The sequence below is a fragment of the Erinaceus europaeus genome, chromosome 5 (genome assembly GCF_950295315.1).
Source record: "Erinaceus europaeus chromosome 5, mEriEur2.1, whole genome shotgun sequence".
Taxonomy (NCBI): Eukaryota; Metazoa; Chordata; class Mammalia; order Eulipotyphla; family Erinaceidae; genus Erinaceus; species Erinaceus europaeus.
This window is the reverse complement of record NC_080166.1, coordinates 3,239,467-3,263,433: the sequence shown is the minus strand read 5'-3', so window position 1 is coordinate 3,263,433 and position 23,967 is coordinate 3,239,467. Positions and strand designations below refer to the sequence as shown.

Here is a 23,967-nt window from a genome sequence, read left to right as displayed (position 1 = left end):
TCGTGATCACACCTTCATGTTTTCCTTCCGACATGTCATAATGGTATATATATATATTTAATATTTATTTATTCCCTTTTGTTACCCTTGTTTTATTGTTGTACTTATTGTTGTTATTGATGTCATTGTTGTGGGCTAGGACAGAGAGAAATGGAGAGAGGAGGGGAAGACAGAGAGGGGGAGAGAAAGACAGACACCTGCAGACCTGCTTCACCGCCTGGGAAGCGACTCCCCTGCAGGTGGGGAGCCGGGGGCTCGAACCGGGATCCTTATACCGGTCCTTGCGCTTTGCGCCATCTGCGCTTAACCTGCTGCACTACTGCTCGAATAATTTTTTTTTTAACTATTACTGATAAGGCTGCTGCTTCAGATGAATGTTTTAGAAGTATTTTAATTCTTCTGGGTAGATGTTTTCATTTTTTCATTTTAATTCCTTCTCTGGAATTGCTAATAAAATTTTCTTTTAGAAGAAGATATGACACATAAAATATATATACATATATAATTTTTATTTGATTTTTCCCTTTATTGGGGGATTAATGTTTACATTTGACAGTGAGTAAAATAGTTTGTACATGCATAACATTTCTCAGTTTTCCACATAACAGTACAACTCCCACTAGGTTCTCTGTCATCCTTTTCCAGGATCTGTAGTCTCCCCCCACATTTGTATATTTTTTTCATGCTGCCTGAATGTTATTTAAGTCCCATATTTAGAGAAGATAGACATGTTAGGTCACCTAAGATTTTAGCGAAATTCTTGCATGGGATAGAATGTTTGGAGTTGATGCTACAATCAGTGAGAATAATCCTTGTCATGAACTTCTTCTAAATCTGTTTGCAAAAACGTCCCCCAGACTTTTATTAGTGATCTAATAATAGTGACCTACAAGCTCGTAGTGGGGGGATAGCCCCGTGCCCTTCAGCCCTCTATAGTCAGCATAAGGCTGACGCCCCTCGCAGCTGGCTTTCACTTTCCTCCCGTCCTTAAGCACCGTCACCTCCGGGGCCGCCCGTTTGCCTGGTAGTACTCCACTGAGTAGATGGCGCATAACTTTTTTTCCCAGTAGTGATTTCGTCGTTATTTACAAAGCTATAAGATAATAGTGGTATAATTCCACACCAAAAGATCTATGCCTCCATCCCCCTCCAGTAGAAACTGCCATTGTTCTCCAGTCCACCAGTGCAAGGGCAGTGAACTTATTTTTCGGAGCATTGTAAAAAGTCTGTTTCTATGAAAGCAGATCAGCCAGCTCTCAAGGATGACACGACAGGGGTACTTGTTTGCACTCACTAGTTTCTACCTTAACCTGGGCATGTCAGTTCAGGTTTCTACAATACACACGTGTTTACTTCAGGCCTCTTATGCTTACGGAAGCATAGGCCACTTTCTCATAGATTGTTGTTCTTGTCAAATTGTCACCGAGTGGGAAGCCTGAGGAGCTAAGTCCGTCCCTGCCTTCTTAGGATTTAGGAAAGCGTTGGACTCTTGATTTGTGTGTGTGTGTGTGTGCCTTGCATGCTCACTTAGTTCATATTTCATTTCCTCTTCATCTGCCCCATCCTCTGGGAGACTGTGGGCACCTCCCCTCCTCACAGCTGTTCCGTGATTCTCTGTCTTCCCTCTTCATATTTCTAGTCTTCTGGGACTTTCTGTTGATTTAAGGTCACTTAGTGTTTTTATGATTCTAGACATTATTGCTTGTTGTCTGCCATTTTTTTTTTTTTTTTACAATATATCTCCTGGCAAAAAGAATGCTCTTAGTGAGCCACTTTTTGAAAGCTAAAAAAAAATCCTGCATGGTTCCTGCCCTTCTTCCTCCAGAAGCCCAAACCTGGTGTGGTCTGCAGCGTGGTCTGCAGATGTGCAGCTTTTGCCTCGGACTCGCTTCTGTGGCTTTAATGGATTGAGGTTGCCGCTGAAATACAATAAAATAAAGGACGTGACTGCCTTGTACCATCTCTGTTCTCTGACCTGAGTTATAAATAATGTTTGCCAAGTAAAAGCAATATATGTATATGTATATATATATATATATATATATATATATATATATATATACATATTCACCATAAGATGAATTCTCTCCACTTTGAAATAAGACTTTGCCTAATTATAAAATCGGAAGGAGGCAGGAGAGAGAGAAAGCAAGCACTGCTTTTTGAAACAAAGGTCAAATCAATAAAACTGACATTGCCTAGCCTCTGTTACCTTGTTAATAACTGAAGACTAGCACTAATTAGAGAAGCTTCTCGTGTCTGGATTTTGGGATGGAACAGGTGGTGCTCGTGTCTGGGTAGCTCTTAGCCACCGGGCCTGCAGCTTGACCTTATCCGAGGCCTCTTACACGTGCTCTGCACACACGCTCTGCTCTTGGCTCTCTGCCTCCCTCGCTCCTCATCTCAGGAGGTGCCTTGCTGTTCTAGTCAGAGGGGCACTTGTGAGCTTGCATTCTTGGTCCTAAACAAATCTATTCTACTCTTTGTTTATTTTATTTTAATTTTATTTATTTTTTGTTCTACTCTTCAGATCACCTGATTATACTAGTCTTTCCTCTTATATCAATTATTTCTTTTCTTTTTCTTTTTTAAAAATTTTTTTTTAATATTTATTTTTTATTTATTTATTCCCTTTTGTTGCCCTTGTTGTTTTATTGTTGTAGTTATTGTTGTTGTCGTTGTTGGATAGGACAGAGAGAAATGGAGAGAGGAGGGGAAGACAGAGAGAAGGAGAGAAAGACAGACACCTGCAGATCTGCTTCACTACTTGTGAAGCGACTCCCCTGCGGGTGGGGAGCCGGGGTTCGAACCGGGATCCTTATGCCGGTCCTTGTGCTTTGCGCCACCTGCGCTTAACCCACTGCGCTACAGCCCGACTCCCATATCGATTATTTCTTACTTTTCTTTGTCAAATACCACACAAAACTGGTCCTGAAACCTTCTAGAACTGGCACTAAAATTGTTTTTTTTTAAATTTTTATTTATAAAAGGAAACATTGACAAACTATAGGATAAGAGGGATACAACTCCACACAATTCCCACCACCAGAACTCCATATCCCATCCTCTCCCCTGATAGCTTTCCTATTCTTTATCCCTCTGGGAGTATGGACCCAGGGTCACTGTGGGATGCAGAAGGTGGAAGGTCTGGCTTCTGTCATTGCTTCCCTGCTGAACATGGGCGTTGACAGGTGGATCCATACTCCCAGCCTGTCTCTCTCTTTCCCTAGTGGGGCAGGGCTCTGGGGAAGCGGAGCTCCAGGACACATTGGTGGGGTTGTCTGCCCAGGGAAGTCTGGTCGGCATCATGCTGGCATCTGGAGTCTGATGGCTGAAAAGAGAGTTAACATACAAAGCAAACAAATTGTTGACCAATCATGGACCTAAAGGCTGGAATAGTGAAGATGAAGAGTTGGGGGGGGGGGGTCCTCCATTTTGTAGCTAGCTAGTAGGCATATTTTAGTTATATTCCAAAGGGCCTGTGGCTAGACTAGGTGTTTTTTTTTCCTTTTCCTTTTTGCCTCTGAGCCTGAAATCTGATATGCAGGTGGGTCCAGGTTATTGTCTGGGGAGAGGATGTCATGGTGTCTGATCCAGAAAGCTGGATCAGGGAAGAGAGCAGCTCCCTAATAGGGGACAGGGGTATAAATATTGTTGACTGTAAACCCCATCTATCTGATGTGGTCTGGGGCCCTTATTCAGCTTAGGAGCCTGTGTGACCTCTGCATCCCTGTAGATCTGAGCTCACATTCTGTGGTCATTCCAAGCTGCCCCAATTTCGGGACCCATCTTCCTCAGGTGTAGCATAGTGTGTGTTGTCCAGCCTCCCTTCGGAGGATGGACATTCTCTACCATTGTTGATCCGAGTTGAGGGCAAGGTCGTATGGGGGCCCACAAAGGGGTCTGAAACAACTACAAAAACACATCAATAGTAGTACAATAATAGTGGGAGACTTTTAACACCCCACTCTCACACTTAAGACAGATCAAGGAAGCTGCGACTCAACAAAGAAACGAGAATCAAATAAAGCTATGGACAGACTAGACCTCCTGGACATTTTCAGAGTTCTTCACCTCAAATAAGAGCTTTTTAAAGATGTATATATTGATTAAAGAGAGAGCCAACATGTTGCTCTGCATATCCAATACCTGGGACTGAACTCACTACTTTCAGCTTGGAGTCGAGCGTTCTACCAGCTGGGCTCACATAGCTTTCAGCTGACATTTCACACATTGGCTGCGTTCTTGCACTCTGTTTTAAGTCTGACTTTTTCTGTTTGTTTGAAGAAGTGTTGCTTTACAGGACTGTAGGTGCCTCAGGGGTACAACCTCATCGATTTCATGTCATCTGTGTTTGCTTTGTCATCAATATTCCACAGCTACATGTGGCCACTGTAGGGCGCCTGTTATCACTTAGTATAATCACTTCCAGTTTCATCATCTTATTTTTTAATTATCTTTATTTATCTATTGGATAGAGACAGCCAGAAATCGAGAAGAAAGAGTGTGATAGGGAAGGGACAGAGACGGAGACAGAGGCATCTGCAGCCCTGCTTCCCTGCTCTCGAAGCTTTCCCCCTGCAGGTGGGGACAGGGGGCTCAAACCCGGATCCTTGCACATTGTAACTTGTGTGCTCAACCAGCAGTGCCATCATTTTACAAGTTGTGACATACTGTGTTAACTTGAGCAGTGTTTCCTGTTGTGAAAAATGCCCTCTGTTCTGTGAGTGGCTCTAATCCTAATTGGATTGTACATTTCTAGTAATGAGGCAGTTGTTTCTTTTTGAAATTCCCATGTGCATATTAACATGGGAATTAACTGTCTGTCTTTAAGAAAAGTTATTTCAGGGGTCACCATGCTGTCCCCATCCTAGGACACTTGTAACAGGGATAATTAAAAACTCTTACAAATAGCACTTACTTCTATATTTAATAAGCTCTTTAATTGACCGAACAGATGCTGTTATAGGTTTGCTTTTGATAGGAACAATTTCCCACTAAGTGTGAAGATCTGGGCTTAGGGTAATGTGCTTTCAAGTCTGACATAGCTGAGCTACAGTTTCTGAACGTTCAAGCAGCTGTACTGACGAACCGTTTGACACATTTGCAACTGAAGTTTTTAGGAACTGGCTGTTCTGTATTTGATATTTAGACCCATATATTTAAATGTCTCCCTTTTATTGTGTCTAGCAATAAGTGCTGCGCGTACTTCTATAGTGCAGGTCCCCAGCTATGTTTGCGGCGAAGCTCTAAGTATTTCACTTAAAACATGCAGTTTAAGCTTTCACAGTTTCACTTTAAAATATTTTCTTTGTTTGCCCAGGTTGAAGAAATTGTGGATACTGGATCCTTTTCCCCAGATGAAATCCATATTCCTAGTATTTATGTCCATCGTCTTATAAAAGGACCATCATATGAGAAAAGAATTGAGGTAATTGAATTAGCTTTTTTATTTTGCTGTTAATTGTGAATCTAATTATCTTACCTGTGCCTTGGAGTGAGTCGCTGCTCCCCACCTGCAATGGGGAAGCTTCATGAGCGGTGGAGCTGGTCTGCAGGTGTCTTTCTTTCCTTCCTTTCTGCCCCCCCCGACTCCCCCGCAATTGCTCTCTGTCCTGGCAATAAAAATAGAAAGAAAAAAAAAAGCAAGAAAGAAAAGGAAGAAAGAAAGGGAAGAACGGCTGCAGGGCAGGTGGATTCCTAGTACAGGCGCTGAGCCCCAGCAATAACCCTGGTGGGGAAAAAAAAAAGAATAAGAGGAGGAGGAAGAAGAGAAAAGGAAGGAAGGAAGGAAGGAAGAAAGAAAGAAAGAAAGAAAGAAAGGACTGAAGAAAGAAAGAAAGAAAGAAAGGAAGGAAGGAAGGAAGGAAGGAAGGAAGGAAGGAAGGAAGGAAGAAAGTCCTACTTTGGATCTTACTAGGGACTTTTCTTGTGCCTACCAAGAGGAAGTAACACGATAGTCTGCGTTCTCATCCAGTCCAACAACAGCTGGTGTTTACGATGTACACACCCCCGTGTGCATTCTGTGATTCTTTAGCTCGCGCCTTCCAGGCTGCTGGACCCACCCTAACTTATGAAGCATGGCTTTGAGGAGAAGCTTATGGGGTGGGTGAGGCTCGAGAGGGATAGTGGGCCTTTGGTGAATTTACCTCCGCGGGACTCAGTGTTTGTTCAGCTGTGTCTGTCTCAGATGTGTTTCACTCTTTATAAAGACCAGAACAAACACCCATTCCCATTACTGTTGCGTTCTGAGGGGTGATAGGTATGGAGTCACGGCAGATGGAGGTAGGTCCCAGTGCTTTTGAAGTTATGACAAGCCTCCTGAGAAGTTTGCAGAATGATCAGTTGGAACAGAGCTGATATATCAGTGTTGAGCAGTTTACCTTAGAATCAACAATAGATGAGGCAGATGTAGGGTAGGGGATATCCGTAGAGTAGATAATACCCCTCCTCCTCCTCCTCCCCCCCCCTCCCCCTCCCCCTCCTCCTCCTCCTCCTCTTCTTCTTCTTCCTCTTCTCTTCTTCTTCTCCTTCTCCTTCTCCTCCTTCTTCTCTTTTTTTTCCTCCAGGGTTATTGCTGGGCTCAGTGCCTGCACCATGAATCCACCGCTCCTGGAGGCCATTTCCCCCCCTTTTGTTGCCCTTGTTGTTGTAGCCTCGTTGCAGTTATTATTGTTGACGTCGTTCGTTGTTGGATAGGACAGAGAGAAATGAAGAGAGGAGGGGAAGACAGAGAAGCGGAGAGAAATACAGACACCTGCAGACTTGCTTCACCGCCTGTGAAGTGACTCCCCTGCAGGTGGGGAGCCGGGGTCTCAAAGCGGGATCCTTACGCTGGTCCTTGCACTTTGCGCCATGTGCACTTAACCCACAGCGCTACCGCCTGACCCCCGATAATGCCTTCTTTTATCCCAGATATTAGACAGAAAGATACTCTGTGATCTAAAACGAATGCTCGGGGTGGGGGCGGGGGTGGCAGGAGGTTGGGAGAAAGGATGGGACACTTTCAAACAGGAGCCAGAATCCGGTCATGACTTAGAGATGGCAATCATTTCCTGTGTGATTTTGGTGATTCCCAGAGGTGATCTTGTAGCAAAAAGCAGGGAAAAATAAATAAATAAATAAAAGCCAGCAAAAACGAGTCCAGAGAAGCTACAGGTGAAAATGCTTCATTGGCAGCAATGCCGTCTGGCAGATAGATGGTGACTATTTCAAAGCAGATTCCTGCGACTGTCTCCTCGTCCTGCCTTCACCCTTTGCCCTCGCGCTAGGTCGGCTAGAGGAGTCTTGGAGATGGCGGTGGAAAGCGCACAATAACGGAGAGATGATTTTCTTCAGCGAGACAGAATAAGCATATCTCAACTCTTCAAACAAATCTGACCTTTTTCCCTTTTTTTTTTTAAAGAATTATTTTGGGGCCAGGTGGTGGTGCACCTGGTTAAGCACACACATTGCAGTGCCCAGGGACCTGGGTTCGAGCCACTGATCCCCACCTGCCAGGGGGAAGCTTGGCCAGTGGTGAAGCTAGGGCTGCAGGTCTCTCTCTCTCTCTCTCCCTCTATTTTCTCGTTCTTTTCAATTTCTCTGTCTCTATCCAATAAACAAATACAGATAATATTTTTTAAAAATAATTATTTCTGGGAGTCGGGTAGTAGCGCAGCAGGTGAAGTGCACGTGGCGCAAAGCACAAGGACCGGAGTAAGGATCCTGGTTCGAGCCCCCCAGCTCCCCACCTGCAGGGGAGTCGCTTCACAGGCGGTGAAGCAGGTCTGCAGATGTCTGTCTTTCTCTCCCCCTCTCTGTCTTCCCCTCCTCTCTTGATCTCTCTCTGTCCTACCCAGCAATGATGACATCAATAGCAACAATAATAATTACAACACTAAAACAACAAGGGCAACAAAAGGGAAAATAAAGAAATATTAATAAAAATTAGAAAAAAGTTTTTTTAAAAAGGAATTATTTGTATTATCAGATACTTCACTTTTATTGTTTTTAATCATGTCATATCGTTGAGATCTACTTCATACAGACAATGAAAAAGACATACTCACGTTTTTCCCAGCGCACGTCTATCTTTCAGCAGTGCTCAAATACAAGAGTTCACTCACTTCTCTTCATTTTCCAGCGCATATCAACCCGAGAAGAAAAAGCAGCACCACCCAGTTCTGGTAAATCCCATGATGAAGTAAGGGAGCGTATCATCAAGAGGGCAGCTCTGGAGTTCCAGGACGGCATGTATGGTATCCTTCGTCTCTCTAAAACAGGGCAGAGACGCAGTTCTCAGCGTTTTCCACATTCTTTATGTCACCAGACCCCCTGCAGAACAGTTCCTCTCTCGTTTGTTGTCATTTGGTTTTTTTTTTTTTTTTAAGTAGTTGATCACTTTTTTAAAAAACAAAACTTGGCAAAAACCTAAAGATATCAAGATGTCTGAAGCTGGAATTATCTGTCTTCTTGAAAGTAGATGGCAAAAAATTTGCCGATTTTCTATGATGCAAGGAATCCTTGTGATTTGGTGTTTGGCTAAGTGCTATTCGGAACAATTCAGCAGAGAGGTGCTGATTATAACCAGTAGTATTTACTCTCTTTGTATTCTGACGTTTGCATATTCTCTGATATTTAAAACCCAAGTTTGTAACAAGTCCTAGTTTTCTCTGTCAGAGACGCTGTGGGTGTTCTCTTTTGTGTCAAGTGTTTTGTAGGATTCATTGAAAGATTCAAATTATGCTTTAGATATTTTGTCAAAAAAGAGGTAGCTCGAGGCACTTTATTGCAGTTGCTCTGATTTTCAGTGCCTTTCAACAACAGTAAGTCAGTCAGTCTGCTATTTTCCTTGTTTCCAACATGTCAAACATTAAACTACATAGTAGAAAGGATACATGTAAATTAAATTAGAGTCCAGGTTAAGCGCACATAGTGCAAAGTGCAAGGACTGCCTTAAAAATCCCAGTTCCAACCCCGATCCCCACCTGCAGGGGGGTTGCTTCATAAGCATCTTTCTCTCCCCTTCCCTGTCTTCCCCATCTCTCGATTTCTCTCTGTTCTATCTAAAAACAACGACAATAATAAGAACAACAAGGGCAACAAAATGGGAAAAATAGCCTCCAGGAGCAGTGGATTCATAGTGCGGGCACCGAGCCCCAGCGATAACCGTGGAGAGAAAAACAAAATCAAAAGAGTGTATGATAAAAGATTGATGAGTGACACATCTGTGAAGGGCAAACTTGAAGACCTGTGACAGGAGTATCTAGACACATGACAAGTACCATAAATGAACTTCTGACTAAGATAACCATCATCTTTCAAACTACTAAAACTAAGACTCTCTTTTTTTTTTTTTTTTTTTTTTGCCTGTTGGGTTTCCCTGGGGTTCGGTGCTAGCACTATAAATTCACTGCTGCTGGTGGCTGTTTTTTCCATTTTATTGGACAGGACAGAGAGAAACTGAGAGGGGAGGAGGAGACAGAGAGGGAGAGAAACAGAGAGACACCGACTTTATCGTTTTATCTCCAGCACCGTGTCTTTAATTTTCTTTTTTTTTTTTTTTTTTGTATTTTCTTTATTTATTGGAGGCAGCCAAAAATGGAAAGGGAAGAGGGAGATAGAGAAGAAGAGACAGACACCTGTAGCCCTGCTTCACCTGAAGCTTTCCCCCTGCAGGTGGGGACTGGGGGTTCAAACCCGGGTCCTTGTGCCCTGTAACATGCGCACTCAGCCAGGTGCGCCACCACCTGGCCCCTCACTTACTATTTTAAGTTTTGTGTCATGGGGAGAATTTACAAAAGCAAAGACAGTAGGATGCTGACTCCTCTCAGCCAGCCCCTGCGCTGGACGGCACTCCAGTCAGCTAACTCACAGGTAAGAGGCAGCTGGACTTCCCCCTCACCTCCAGTAGGTCAGTCAGTCAGTCAGTTTCTTGACTCTTGATAGTTCAGTATTGACTCTATGATAGCAATGGTTTTTGAAAAAAATGGTTTGCATCGTCAGGATATTGTCTACGGAAGACACTGGCAAGGCATAGCATCTGTCGCCTTTTTCACTGCAGGGAGCAAAAAATTTTCTCCCTCCCTAATATCGGACTGACTGCAAAGACATTACAGAGCTAACCAGGCAGCTCACCTGGGTGGAGTTCCTGCTTCGTTACACGGGCACCCCAGGCTTGAACCTGGCCCCCCACTGCACTGCAGGAGACTTTGGTGCTCTTGGTGCCTTTCCCTCTTTCCCTCTGTGTTTGAAAACATTGGCCCAGACCAGAGGAGCTCTGGCTACCACAAAATAAATGTCTAAAAGAAGTGAGAAAATTGGTAGAATTGGATGAGAGACTAGAGGTATAAAACTGCTAATTGGATTGCTTTCTTCCCCCCCCCCCCCCGCAAACTCCTGCTCAAAGTGGAATAGCTCATTACTGTGTGTACTGTCTCAATCTGTTCTGTGTGCTATTATGAGGAAATGCCAAGGGGTAAGCCACGTAGCTGTAGCTTCTTAGACATACTGCGTTATCCTGCTGGCTTTGGAGTCAATAATTTAATAGCATGTACAGAGGTGGGCTTTTTTTTTTGTTTTGTTTTTTGCCTTGATTCAGAAAGGTCTTGTCATTATTAGGATCTCATCAGAGTGCTGTCACTCTGTACCTAGTACTGAGAGGGTCTGAGGTGTGCAGTGTTGGGAACTAAACAGTGTGTGTTCTGACAAGCTGTCTGAGCAGGTCGCCTGTGCTCAGAGACCAGATTGTACCCACAGTGCTGTGCTCACGTCAGGATCAGCCCCATGCTGATCATCTCGGGAGAAGATTCAACACCCTTAGCTGCTGAATGTCTTAAATAAATGTCTGCCTTTTTCTGTGAGCTCAGCTGTTACTTGTTGAAACCTATAGCATCTCTTCATCTTCCCTCTGTCTATAGCTTAGAGAAGATCCCGTTATCCTCAGTGAATGTTAACATGTCCACACATTTTAAAGCAGACATTTTGGTTTTATCCAGATGATTTTTTTAATTAAAAAAAGGGTATCCCTTTATTAGGATGCTAAGCCATTTTTATTTTTAGTTGTAAATCTGATAGAAAGTTGTTTTTGATTTTTTAATTGATTTTTTTTTCCTAATAGTTGTACAGAGAAACTTGAGAGAGAGAAGAGGAGGAGGAGGAGGAGAAGGAGCATGTAACACAGGAACTTCAGCCATGAGATTCCAATTCTCTCTCTCCTCCCTATTTTATCTGATAGCACAGAGAGAAATTGAGAGGGGAGGGGGAGACAGAGAAAGGAGTGAGAGAGACACCTGCAGACCTGCTTCACCACTCATGAGGTGGCTTCACTGCAGGGGAGGAGCAGGGACTCAAACCTGGGTCCTCCTGCAGAGTACTGTGTGTGCTTAACTGGGTGTGCCACCGCCCGGCCCCGAGAACCCTCTTCTCCACAAGCCAAGGCATCGCCCCAGACACGGAAAACTGCTTTCGACAGTGTTGAGTCAGCAGCCGCTTGCTCCTGTTTCCCGTGCTTGTCACTCACTGGATACCAGCTCGCTGGTATCCAGTGTGTGGGAAGAGTTTTTAATGCTGTGGTGTCTTTCCCTCTCTCTTCTGCCTTTCTCTGAAAAAGGCAGTTTGCAACTGTGAAGCCCAGTCACTAACAACAAACGCACACACAACCAAGCAAAACCAGAAATCGAGTCACGTTTAATAACACATCAGCCTTAACATGTCATAATACAGCAATCCAAGCTGGCTAGACAAATTAATGACAATACAGTGTCTTGCAACAAAAGTGACTTTGTGACTCTTCTTCTAAAATTACTGTTTTGGGGGGCTGGGTGGTGGCCCACCTGGCTGACCGCACATGTCGCAATGCGCAAGGACTGGGGTTCGAGCCCCCAGTCCCCACCTGCAGGGGGATTTTTTTTTTTTTTTGCGAGTGGTGAAGCAGTGTTGCAGGTGTCTCTCTGTCTCTCGCCTCTCTGTCTCTCCCTTCCCTCTCCATTTCTGGCTGTCACTATCCAATAGATAAAGATAATAAATTTTTTTATATTTATTTTATTTATTTATTCCCTTTTGTTGCCCTTGTTGTTTTATTGTTGTAGTTATTATTGTTGTTGTAGTTGTGGGATAGGACAGAGAGAAGTGGAGAGAGGGAGGGGAAGACAGAGAGGAGGAGAGAAAGACAGACACCTGCAGACCTGCTTCACCACCAGTGAAGCGACTCCCCTGCAGGTGGGGAGCCGGGGTTCGAACCGGGATCCTTATGCCGGTCCTTGTGCTTTGCGCCACCTGCGCTTAGCCCACTGCACTACAGCCCGACTCCCAATAAATTTTTTAATAGATAAAATAGCTACTTTGGGAAAAGCATATTAATCTTATTGGTAGAGTTTCAAAAACTGACCAAATAGTGCCTAGAGATTGACTGGTGTCTTCAGGGATGACTCTGCTTAGAGTCCTGTGTGCACATCTGTGAGTCTGATAACATAAGCTCCCTGCCATTCACATGCTGGACCTTAACATCTTTTCTTCTAGCAAACTTGGGCATAGGAATTCCACTGCTGGCCAGTAACTATATCAGCCGCGAAATCACAGTTCATCTGCAAAGTGAAAATGGAATCCTGGGTCTGGTAAGATAGAAATTATAAAGCTTTATTTATTCAGACTGGAAATATGAAGGCTTCCTGTAGCTGAAAATTGTTTAAAGGTTTCAACTTGACTTAATCATTATAATGGTATGTCATATTTACTAGAAAGTTGTGATAACTATGTACTATTGTATTTTGTGTAATAGATGGTATTTTTTTTTTGACCATCTGAATTTTCTAGTGTGGGGTGTGTGTGTGTGTGTGTGTGTGTGTGTGTGTGTGAGAGAGAGAGAGAGAGAGAGGTGGGGGGAGACAGTGCACTGCTTAGCTCTCTGGTATGTGCAATGCTGGGTTAGAATCTGGGACCTGGGCAAGTCCTGTGCTCTGCCACTGAGTACCTCCCTTGTTTCAGTGTTTAGCTTTTGTGTGGCTGGACAGAGCAATGGAGGTTGCTAGCAATTGTATATAAAGTGAAAACCACTAAAACATTGGATGAGAGATTCAGGAGTAAAGTCGCTACTTTTTCACCAGTACTTTACTGACAGTTGACAGACTCATAAAATTTATCCTTCTCCCTCTCCCTCTCTCTTTCCCTCTCCCTCTCCCTCTCCCTCTCCCTGTCTCTTTCCCTCTCTCTTTCCCTCTCTCTTCCTTTCCCTCTCCCTATCTCTCTCCCTCTCTCTTTCCCTCTCTCTCCCTCTCCCTCTCTCTCTCTCCCTCTCTCTCTCCCTCTCTCTCTCCCTCTCTCTCTCCCTCTCTCTCTCTCCCTCTCTCTCTCCCTCTCTCTCTCCCTCTCTCCCTCTCCCTCTCCCTCTCTCTCTCTCCCTCTCTCTCTCCCTCTCTCTCTCCCTCTCTCCCTCTCCCTCTCCCTCTCTCCATCGTCTCTCTCTCCCTCTCTCTCTCTCCCTCTCTCTCTCCCTCTCTCTCTCTCCCTCTCTCTCTCCCTCTCTCTCTCCCTCTCTCCCTCTCCCTCTCTCCATCGTCTCTCTCTCCCTCTCTCCGTCTCTCCGTCTCTCCCTCTCCCTCTCCCTCTCCCTCTCCCTCTCCCTCTCCCTCTCCCTCTCCCTCTCCCTCTCCCTCTCTCCCTCTCTCTCAGACACCAGGCTCATCGCTGTGGCTTGGTGCTTGCACTATGAATCCACTACTTTCAACAGCCACTTTTCCTCTTTCCCCTCTCTATTTTATTTGATAGGATGGAGAGAAATTGAGAGAGAAGGAGAGAAAGAGAGACAGTGGGGAGCAGGGGCTCAAAGCTGGTGTTTGCACATGGTACAATGTGTGCTCAGCAGCTGTGCCACTGCCTGGCCCCCTATGAAGTTTTCATCTAATTCTGTTTCAAGGTCTAGTTCAAACGTAAAGCTCTTTCTCAAGATGAACCTTCCAGATGAGTTTGCTATCTCACAGAAAATCATCAGAATTTCTACCTCATATTAAAATGAGGAAAACCTTTCTTTCCCAGGTGCCCCTTTTGATTAATGGCTACACAGATTATAGTTTGCCAATGTTTAGTATTTCTAATCTTTTACTTTTTTCTCAATGACTTTAAAACGTTAATGCGATAAAACTCACACATACAGAAAGTGAAGCTATGGATATGTAGTCGGTACTGACTGATTCTGGAAAAGCCACGGCCATTTTCAAAAATACATGAAATGATTTGTGTCTGGGGGAAAAACAGCTTTATGCTGCTGTCAAAGGCTTAAGATCTTTACGGTTCCTTATTATCTAGCAAGACCAGTGTCCTCATTCTGAGGATAAGGTGAATAGTTTAGAAAGAATGTATCCATGGCTACTGTGTATAGGAAACCGTAAATATACCTAAAACGGCCTGCCTGTTCAGTGTACTTAGAGGATACATTTTGGTTCCTCCATAGAAAGTAGGGTAAGATTCCACAACCAGGATGGCCTCATTCTTACCAGCCTCTCGTACCTCTGTCTTCTCTCTTCTCCCATTTTCTCCCTTCAAAACATGCTGTGTTTTGAGACGACATGTCTCATGCCAGTAGTTATAAGTGCCTTACTGAGATTAACCAGACAAAAGGAATCCGAAGGGATCAACACTAAAATGTAGCGACAGATAAAGTTAGAATTCCCAACTCGAAAGTTTTATTTTTCTTTATTCTAAGCCTCTCGAAGTTAGTAGTGGTCCAGTTTGTATTACCCACACCAACAGGAAGATTTGAGGATGACAAGAACTGCGTAGTAGGTTATAAATAATTACTTTCGTTGCACTGATTTCTATTTCAGATAGCTTAATCTTTCAGACTTTAGTGATTCTCAGAAAGCATTTTTTGAGGGGCCTGGTGGTGGCACACCTGGTTGGGTGCACATGTTACAGTGTGCAAGGACCTAGGTTCAAGCCCCCGGTCCCCACTTGCACAGGGAAAGAAGCTTCATGAGTGGTGAAGCAGGGCTGAAGGTGTCTCTCTGTCTCTCTCCCTCTCTATCTCCCCCTGGCCTCTCAATTTCTGACTGTCTCTATCCAATAAATAAATAAAGATGGGCCCGGTGGTGGCGCACCTGGTTGAGCGCACATGTTACAATGAACCCATGTTACCTGGGTTCAAGCCCCTGGTCCCCACCTGCAGAGGGAAAGCTTTGCAAGTGGTAAAGCAGGGCTGCAGGTGTCTCTCTGTCGCCTTCCCGCTCTGTCTCCCCTTTCCTTTTTATTTCTGATGGTCTCTATACAATAAATAAAGATTACAAAAAAGATCATGTGGAAAAATAAAAATAATAGAACATTAAAAAAGAAAGCATTTTTTGCACTCACCCTATGATAATCATCAGGATACGTGAGATGAATCAATATGAGAAACAGAGTGAAAGCTGAGATTCTTAAAGCATCATCTGTAGGCCTGTGATGATCATTTGGTCGGGCTTTCCAAGAACCGGGTTCTATTTATAGTTCTAGTGTGTCTTCAGCGAGCAATTTCTTTGATTAATCGGACACATGCTTTACTTGACAGGGCCCGTATCCTTTACGAAATGAAGTCGACGCAGACCTTATCAATGCAGGTAATCTCACTCATCATGTGTTTTCCCAGAGTTTTCCTTGGGTGTTAGTCTAGTTCCATCCAATAACTGTAAACAGTTGGACTTGATTACCTTGATTATATGTATATAGTCCACTGTATTGTTCACTGCGGGGAACACAAGCCTATGTAGCCCCTCCTTTGCCCGGCTTGTTTTACTCCTTATATTTAAGACCGACTAAGATAAAAGAACAATTACAGATAGCGCGGCCTTTGATGGCAAGAGCATTCATTCCTGAAGTTCCAGCAGTGAGTGGAGTAGTGAGAATGAAAAGAAGGGATGCTTTATAAATGTGTGGACAAGAGGAAGTGAAAGGACAATGATTCAGCGCAGAATTATTCATTTTCCTTTACATTTTTAATTGAGTTACTGGATTACCGGATAGTCGTTGACGCCCGGGTACGACCTTCCATCTCCCTGTTCCGGGTTTCTACACAACCCTCTCACCCCAAGCTTGGGTCTGCTCCCGCTAGTCAGCAGCGGGTCGCTGTGTGAGAGCGTTACCCTGCAGCCACCGTGGCCTCTGACAGGCACTTGGTGGCGAACCACAGCTACCTCAGAGCATGTGGGTCGGGTCGTCTCTGTCAAGCCTTTGCTTTGCCTTCCATTGGCCAGTCCCTGGTGGACACTGGTCTGCTTTCTCCGGATAAGAAGGGTCAGGAGGCAAGAGGAGAAGATCTGTTACACTGGGCTCTTCTGTGGGAGAAGGTGCCTGTTGTCTCCTCTTGCCGGCTGACACTGGAGTAGGAGAGCAACCTGCCAAGGGACAGGGGTGCTCAAGCGTGTGAAGGTCTAGTCCTGCTTTGCTTCGAGTGCGGTGTGACCAGCGCAGCAGCACACGTGATGACAGAGTTTCTCTGACGTGGAAAGTCTAGGCTTCTACTTTAGTTTTTTTTTTTTTTCCTATTATGATTTGTTCTTTTTTTTTTTTTTTTTTTTTTGCCTCCAGGGTTATCACTGGGGCTCGGTTCCTGCACTATGAATTAATTGCTCCTGTGGGCATTTTTTTTTCCTTCCTTCCTTCCTTCCTTCCTTCCTTCCTTCCTTCCTTCCTTCCTCCCTTCCTCCCTCCCTTCCTTTCTCTCTCTCTCTCTCTCTCTCTCTCTCTCTCTGGTAGGACTGAGAGAAATAGAGAGGGGAGGGGTAAATAGAAATGGAGAGAGAAAGACAGACACCTGCAGACCTGCTGCACCACCTGTGAAGTGACCCCCCCCCCCCACAAGTGGGGAACTGGGGCTTGAACCGGGATCCTTGTGAGGGTCCTTGTGCTTTGCACTGTGTGCACGTAGCCTGGTGCACTACCTAACCCGGCCCCTCTACTTTATTTCTTCGCTCTGATGCTTTGCTCTGTATCAGCCTTTTATTTCACTGGAACACTGAGTGACACACAATAGCTACAGAAGGGAAAGATGGCTAGACCTGCAAGCCTTCACCTCTGCCCATGTTTGAGGCAGTGTTGCTACTGTATTAAAGTTGAAGAGTTTCTTAGAATAATATGTCCATGAGAGCCAAACTACTGAGTGATATTCTCTACCTTTCTTTTGCTTTTGCTTAGCCCTCCCCCTCAAAACTATACTTCGTAGGCAAAAGTTGTGATTGTGAATCTCAGGTGAGAGACAGTGTAAGCAGAATTTAAGAGCCAACCGTCAATAAAACTGATGTTTGATACTTAGACAATTTTTTTATTGATTTAATAATGATTTTGACAAGACTGTAGGATAAGAGGGGTACAATTCCACACAGTTCCCACCACCAGAGTTCTGCATCCCATCCCCTCCCTTGGAAGCTTTATCCCTCTGGGAGGATGGATCCAGGATCATTATGGGGTGGGAGTTCTGGCTTCTGTAATTGCTTCTCTGTTGGACATGGGTGTTGGCAGGTGGATCCACACCCCCAGCCTGTGTCTGTCTGTCCCTAGTGGGGCAGGGCTCTGGGGAGGGGAGGCTCCAGGGCATATTGTTGGGGTCGTCTGCCCAGGGAAGTCAGGATGACGTCATGGTAGCATCTGCAGCTTGGTGGCTGAAAGGCAGTAAGATATAAAGCAAAACAAATTGTTTAATAATTAGGAACATAAAGGTAAGAACAGAGAAGATGAGATTTGGGACCTCCAGTTTGGAAAAGGCTAGTAAGTAGGCCTATTCTAGGTATATTCCAAGGGGCCCATGACTTTACTAATTTTTGCCTGAGCCTGACAGCTAACATGCAGGTGGGCTAAAGGTATTGTCTGGGGAGATGGTGTCAGAGTTGAAAATAGGACTACAAAGCTGAACGTGGATAGAGAGTAGCTCCCAAATATAGAAAAAGTATATAAATATTGTTAACTGTAAACCCCATTGATTTGATGTGGAGCCCACATTCAGACCTTTTTTTTTTTTTTTAATGAAACAGCTTCTGGTTGAAGTTGAATTAGTTCAAGTGACTCAACTTTGAAAGCATCTATGTGACAAAACAATGACATTTTATCAGAGCTATAATTTCATTGTATTGTACTCTTCAGCAATAGCTCATTGATCTGTGAAAATGTTTGCTGCTTGGTTTAATAATTGATGATATTAGTAAGTCATTTGCAAACTGAACAACTCCATTTTCCAGATTTCAGGGCTTAGGGTCATAAAACTACTTTCCTCAGAAATGGAGATTATTTTCAGTGGTGTAGTTAGTATTTCTGAAAGCAGCCCAATTGTAATTAAACTACCGGTTTTAGATTTCAACTTCTGAAATACCACAGACAGTATCAAACTACTTTGGAAGCTCAGGATCCACTGCTTTGGGGAAGGCAGACTGCAAATTAATTGAATAATTGAATGAAGCTCATTCATCAAAGTCCTTTTTGAGATTGATTTTGCAACTAACTAGGGAGGAAATAATTTTAGGTAGAAAACCTAGAATTAATAGAATTAACGGGTGGTTTGCTCAACTCCTCAATGTCAAAAATTATGTTTGTGTCAATTTGAAAAAAAATAGACATCCTTTGAAATGAATACAGAGTTATATGTCTAGATATAATCAGAGTATGGAAATTTTCTAGTAATAGAATTTCTTCTAAGGGTCTCTAGTTACAAACAATAACCTCAATTGGTTGTGTGAGAATAGTAATGTGGGGGCTGGGCTGTGGTGCATCTGGTAGAGCCCATGTGTCTGATCCAAGCCCCTGGTCATATCAAGTGTGACACCAATAATCAGACTTTCTCTAGACTTGAGTTAACACGGAGAGCAGTATTTAGATAAAGAAGCTGACCTGTATGCTGATCTGAGAAACTGAGAATACAGGTATATTTCAGTTAGCCATGGCCAGATGATTCTGGAGTAGTCATATGGGGGGGAACTCTTTTGTTATTGTTGATTTGATAGTGACTGACAAGATTGTAAGATTACAGGGGTGCCGTTCCACACCACAGTTCTTACTTTTAGGCTCCTGTTTATTAAACATTTTGTTCTGCTTTATATTGTAATGCTTTTTCAGACATCAAGTTGCAGATGCTACCGTGACGTCAACCTGACTGTGTTCTGTATTCTGTCCCCTCCATTGGAAGCTTTTCTATTCCTTATCCCTCTGGGAGTATGGATAAAGATTGTTTGGGGAGTGCAGAAGTTTGGAATTCTGTAATTGCTTCTCTGCTGGACATAGGCATTGGCAGGTGGATCCATACTCCTAGTCTGTCTCTATCTTTCTCTAGTGGGCAGGGCTCTGGAGAGGGGAGGTTCCAGGACACGTTGGTGAGGTCGTCTGCCCAGGAAAGTAAGGATGTCATCTTCGTAGCATCTGCAACTTGGTGACGGAGTAATGGAGGTGAAGGGTTGACATCCCACGCCTCGTGTCTCTGGACAGCCTGAAGTGAAACATGTCGAGGTGGTACTGGCTGCATTGATTTGGTTAAGCTCAGCAGATGCAGTATCAAATGGTTTGGTTCAAGAGAAGGATAAAGGACAAGGAGCCACATCCCCGAGGTTCCAGGACTGGGAGAAATGGGTTTTATAGAGAATGGAGAAGGATCCTGCTGTCTTAGAGTTTATGAAGGCAGTAGATAGTGATTATTATAACCAAGGTAAACTCTTCTCTCAACTTCTCACAACTTCTCCCCTTTTGGGCGTGCTCAGCCACACCAGGACAATGCACAGAGGATTCTTAGTTGACTTCTCTTTGGCAAAGGAGCATATGAGACCAGAAACTTCTCCTGAGTTCTCAGACCTAGTGTACTGTCAGAAAGTAGATCAGAAGTCGCCAGCTCAGATATGAGTCAGGTCGTACGACTGTTCTTGAAGGGAGACATGACTTTGAAGAGCTTTATCTCTTCTGAACTTTTATAAAGCAACGTAAATTTTGGGACAGGTATTCCCAGGATTACCACATGGAAGTTAAAATCAGACGTCATGGTCAGTATTAGGATGTTGTTTTCTGATTTCATCACAGTCTAATGATTTCCAACTAAGAGCAGGAAAGTGGGGTGAACACACACACACACACACACACACACAGAGAGAGAGAGAGAGAGAGAGAGAGAGAGAGAGAGAGAGCCAAGTCTAATGATTAAATAATCAGGCAGGTTCTCTCCTTCTAGCTTGTTAATTTTTAATAAATATCCAGGACCATCACCTGAATCTGCCCCTTCAAGACTGTGTTGAATATTTCTTGATAGTTATTCCACAAGCTCTTCGATTTAATGACAGCAGCATCAGAATCTGCCAGTAGTAGCCCAGGAACTTCTCTCCTCTTCATTCAGCTGTTACTTAGCATGAATCGGTGGAGACAGAAGCTGGTGAGACAGGTGCATTCATATATACAGAGAATTTCAGGACAATAGTGAAATTCAGAATTGGGGAAAGCCAAATCCTAACAGCAATAAAATTCTCTCTCCCTCTCTCTCTCTCCTCCACCCCTCTCCCTCTCTCTCTCTCTTCTTCTCTCTCTCTCTCCCTCTCTCTCTCTCTTCTTCTCTCTCTCTCCCTCTCTCTCTCTTCTCTCTCTCTCCCTCTCTCTCTCTCCCTCTCTCTCCTCTCTCTCCCTCTCTCTCTCCCTCTCCCTCTCTCTCTCCTCTCTCCCTCTCTCTCTCCCTCTCCCTCTCCCTCTCTCTTCTCTCTCTCTCCTCTCTCCCTCTCTCTCTCCCTCTCCCTCTCTCTCTCCCTCTCTCTCTCTCTTCTCTCTCTCTCTCCCTCTCTCTCTCTCCCTCTCTCTCCTCTCTCTCCCTCTCTCTCTCCCTCTCTCTCTCTCCCTCTCTCTCTCCTCTCTCTCCCTCTCTCTCTCCCTCTCCCTCTCCCTCTCTCTCTCCCTCTCTATCTCCTTCTCCCCCTCTCTCTCCCTCTCCCTCTCTCTCTCACTCTCCCTCTCTCTCTCCCTCTCTCTCTCCCTCTCTCTCCCCCCTCTCCCTCTCTCTCTCTCCCTCTCTCTCTCCCCCTCCCTCTCTCTCCCTCTCTCTCTCCCTCTCTCTCTCCCTCTCTCTCTCCCCCTCTCTCTCCCTCTCTCTCTCTCCCTCTCTCTCTCCCTCTCTTTCCCTCTCTCTCTCTCCCTCTCTCTCCCTCTCTCTCCCTCTCTCTCTCCCCCTCTCTCTCCCTCTCTCTCTCTCCCTCTCTCTCTCTCCCTCTCTTTCCCTCTCTCTCTCTCCCTCTCCCTCTCTCTCTCCCTCTCTCTCTCCCTCTCTCTCTCCCCCTCTCTCTCCCTCTCTCTCTCCCCCTCTCTCTCCCTCTCTCTGTCTCTCTCTCTCCCTCTCTCTCTCCCTCTCTCTCTCCCTCTCTCTCTCTCCCTCTCTCTCTCCCTCTCTCTCTCTCTCTCCCTCCCTCTCTCTCTCTCCCTTTCTCTCTCTCTCTCTCTCCCTCTCTCCCTCTCTCCCCCCCTCTCAACTTCTCCCTCATATGCTTGTTGCCACTGCATGTCATTAATGGAGCCCTAGTCTTTAGGAAACAGATCGTGACGTTCCTGGAGTCTCATAGTCTCTCCTTTTATATGTGTGTGTGTGTTTGTCTAGGCAAGGAAACAGTTACTGTTCTTCCAGGAGCCTCTTATTTCTCCAGCGATGAATCATTCGCGATGATTAGAGGGTAGGTAATAACGGGGCGCCTGGTGGTTCACACCGTGCAGAGTATGTCAGTAAGACCCTGAAACGTGACCATGTCCCCAGCCACAAAGCCATGAGGGCCTTTTCTCCCGCACTAAGTCGTGAAATCACGCACATTGAACACATGTTCCGCCTGCTAAGAGGACCAGCTTTTTTTTTTTTTTCCCCTCTTAGAAATCCTGACATTTTATAGAAACGTGTATTCATTTTCTAGCTGGTATTCATCTTCAAAGTGAGCCACATTATCCCTTGTTGAAGCAAACTCACTGTGTACACCTGACACCGTTATTATTACTACTGCTATTATTATCACTGCCTCCAGGGTTACCGCTGGGGCTCTGTGCCAGCCCTCTGAATCCACTGCTCCCGGTGGCCATTTTTCTCCCACTTTATGGGACAGGACAGAGAGAAGTTGAGAGCAGAGGTGGAAACAGAGAGGAAGAGAAAAAAAATAGACACCTGCAGACCTGCTTTATTATTTATTATTTTTGAGTGAATGCAGGATCTGCTTTTGGAAGAGTCACCTCAGTGGTTATTTTTAAGAACCAGCTTGGGCAGACTTATCTGAAAGGCAGGTGTGGGTGGGGGAGGTAATGGATGTATTTGAGGGCATGAATCATTCACTATATGTCTGGCAGTTTCAAGCAGTATGACAAAGCTCGTGAAGTCCACTTCATATTTTCTTTTTCTTCCTCAGGGGACATGTTGATCTAACCATGCTAGGAGCAATGCAGGTCTCCAAATTTGGCGACCTGGCTAACTGGATGATACCTGTAAGTACATATTTGTCTTCCACATTTTGCTTGCCGGGTCAAGTTAGTACTTTTTGAAATCATAAAAAGCAACAGAGTGCTGAAGAAGAAAACAATAAATAACGACTCTGAAAGAAAAAAGTTTGTGAGATTGCTGTCTGGCAGGGCATACTAGGCACTTTAGACAGTACTGAAATACTGTAAACTGGAAATTGCACTTATATGAGCCACATTTGCTAGGGTTTTTAGTGAAAGATATAGTGAGAGTGGGAGAGAGAGAGAGAGAACTGCTGAGCTTGGTCAGCTTGGCTCATGGTTGTGTCAGGGGCTGAACCCAGGGCCTGTGTGGTTGTGGTTTCAGGAACACGACTTGGGCGCCCTGGGGGCTGTGTTGTCTTCCTGATCCTTGAATCAGATTTGAAGTCGGCTGGGATACACTGAGATACATTCAGCTTCTCTACTTCACTATGTAATTGGGACTAAAATTGGGCAAAAAATTTGAGTCAAAGCAGAATTGCTCATAGATAAACAGAAGTGAGAGAGACTTTTTTTTTTTTTAAGGGTTAGCTACAATCTGGTCAAAGTTTGAAATACAAATATTTATCATAACTAAATTACTGTAACAGAAATTACCATGTTCATTGGTTTGGTTAGCTCTGTTTTCTTACGGCAATTAAAATCCTCTCTTGATTAGTCACATGACCCAGAAGTGATTCAGTGTTGTTTTAGATTGCTGGGTTGATGGTGCTTAGACAGTCCATGAAATGAATGCAGTTGACGTTTACTCATGACCTAAATCAAATAAGGACCCTCCTAAGAGTTAACTTTGGGGGGTGAGAGCAGTAGCACATCGGATTAAGCACTCATAGTGTGGAGCACAAAGACCGGCGTAAGGATCCTGGTTCGAGCCCCCGGCTCCCCACCTGCAGGGGAGTCGCTTCACAGGCGGTGAAGCAGGTCTGCAGGCATCTGTCTTTCTCTCCCCCTCTCTCTGCCTTCCCCTCCTCTCTCCATTTCTCTCTGTCCTATCCAACAACAACAATAATGACAACAATGGAAAGAGAAATGGCCACCAGGAGCAGTGAATTCATGATGCAGCCACCGAGCCCCATAAATAAACCTGGAGGCAAAATAAATAAGATGAAATGAAGTGAAATAAAACAGTTAACTTTTGAAATGGAACTTTTCAGTAAATCCACTCTAGGTGAATAGAGTCAGTAACTTTATTGATGGTTCTTATAGTCCAAGGCAGTTTTCTGATATGTAGTCTGGAAATCACAGTGTGTGTGTGTGTGTGTGTGTGTGTGTGTGTGTGTGTGTGTGTGTGTGTGTGTGTGTGTGTGTGTGTGTGTGACTATGAACTCAGTTTGGCTGATAACTTTGACTTTTCTTCTTGCATGGCGGGGGGAGGTATGGATTACTGTGTATTTCACGGTAGTACCAGCTGAAAAGCATTTGGCTGAGTAACTGAAGATAGGGCTCTTGAGTAATTTGTGAGGAAGAGAGACTAGTATCTTTCATAACAAACTAAAGATGATGCTGGGCTAGGTCTTTTGGTCTAATACCTCCTCAAATTTT

At 44.4% G+C, this 23,967-nt stretch overlaps 1 protein-coding gene across 2 annotated transcripts in view; it reads left to right on the top strand.

The window, feature by feature from the left end:
• Window positions 1-23,967, top strand: part of OXCT1 (3-oxoacid CoA-transferase 1) — a 121,278-nt gene that overhangs the window by 54,981 nt on the left and 42,330 nt on the right. For both annotated transcript variants that reach the window (XM_060190991.1, XM_060190990.1), the window contains exons 8-13: window positions 5,324-5,431; window positions 8,126-8,240; window positions 12,502-12,596; window positions 15,521-15,569; window positions 21,548-21,620; window positions 22,335-22,410. In XM_060190991.1, coding sequence (XP_060046974.1) covers window positions 5,324-5,431; window positions 8,126-8,240; window positions 12,502-12,596; window positions 15,521-15,569; window positions 21,548-21,620; window positions 22,335-22,410 — 516 coding nt within the window. The remainder of the gene's footprint in view (window positions 1-5,323; window positions 5,432-8,125; window positions 8,241-12,501; window positions 12,597-15,520; window positions 15,570-21,547; window positions 21,621-22,334; window positions 22,411-23,967) is intronic.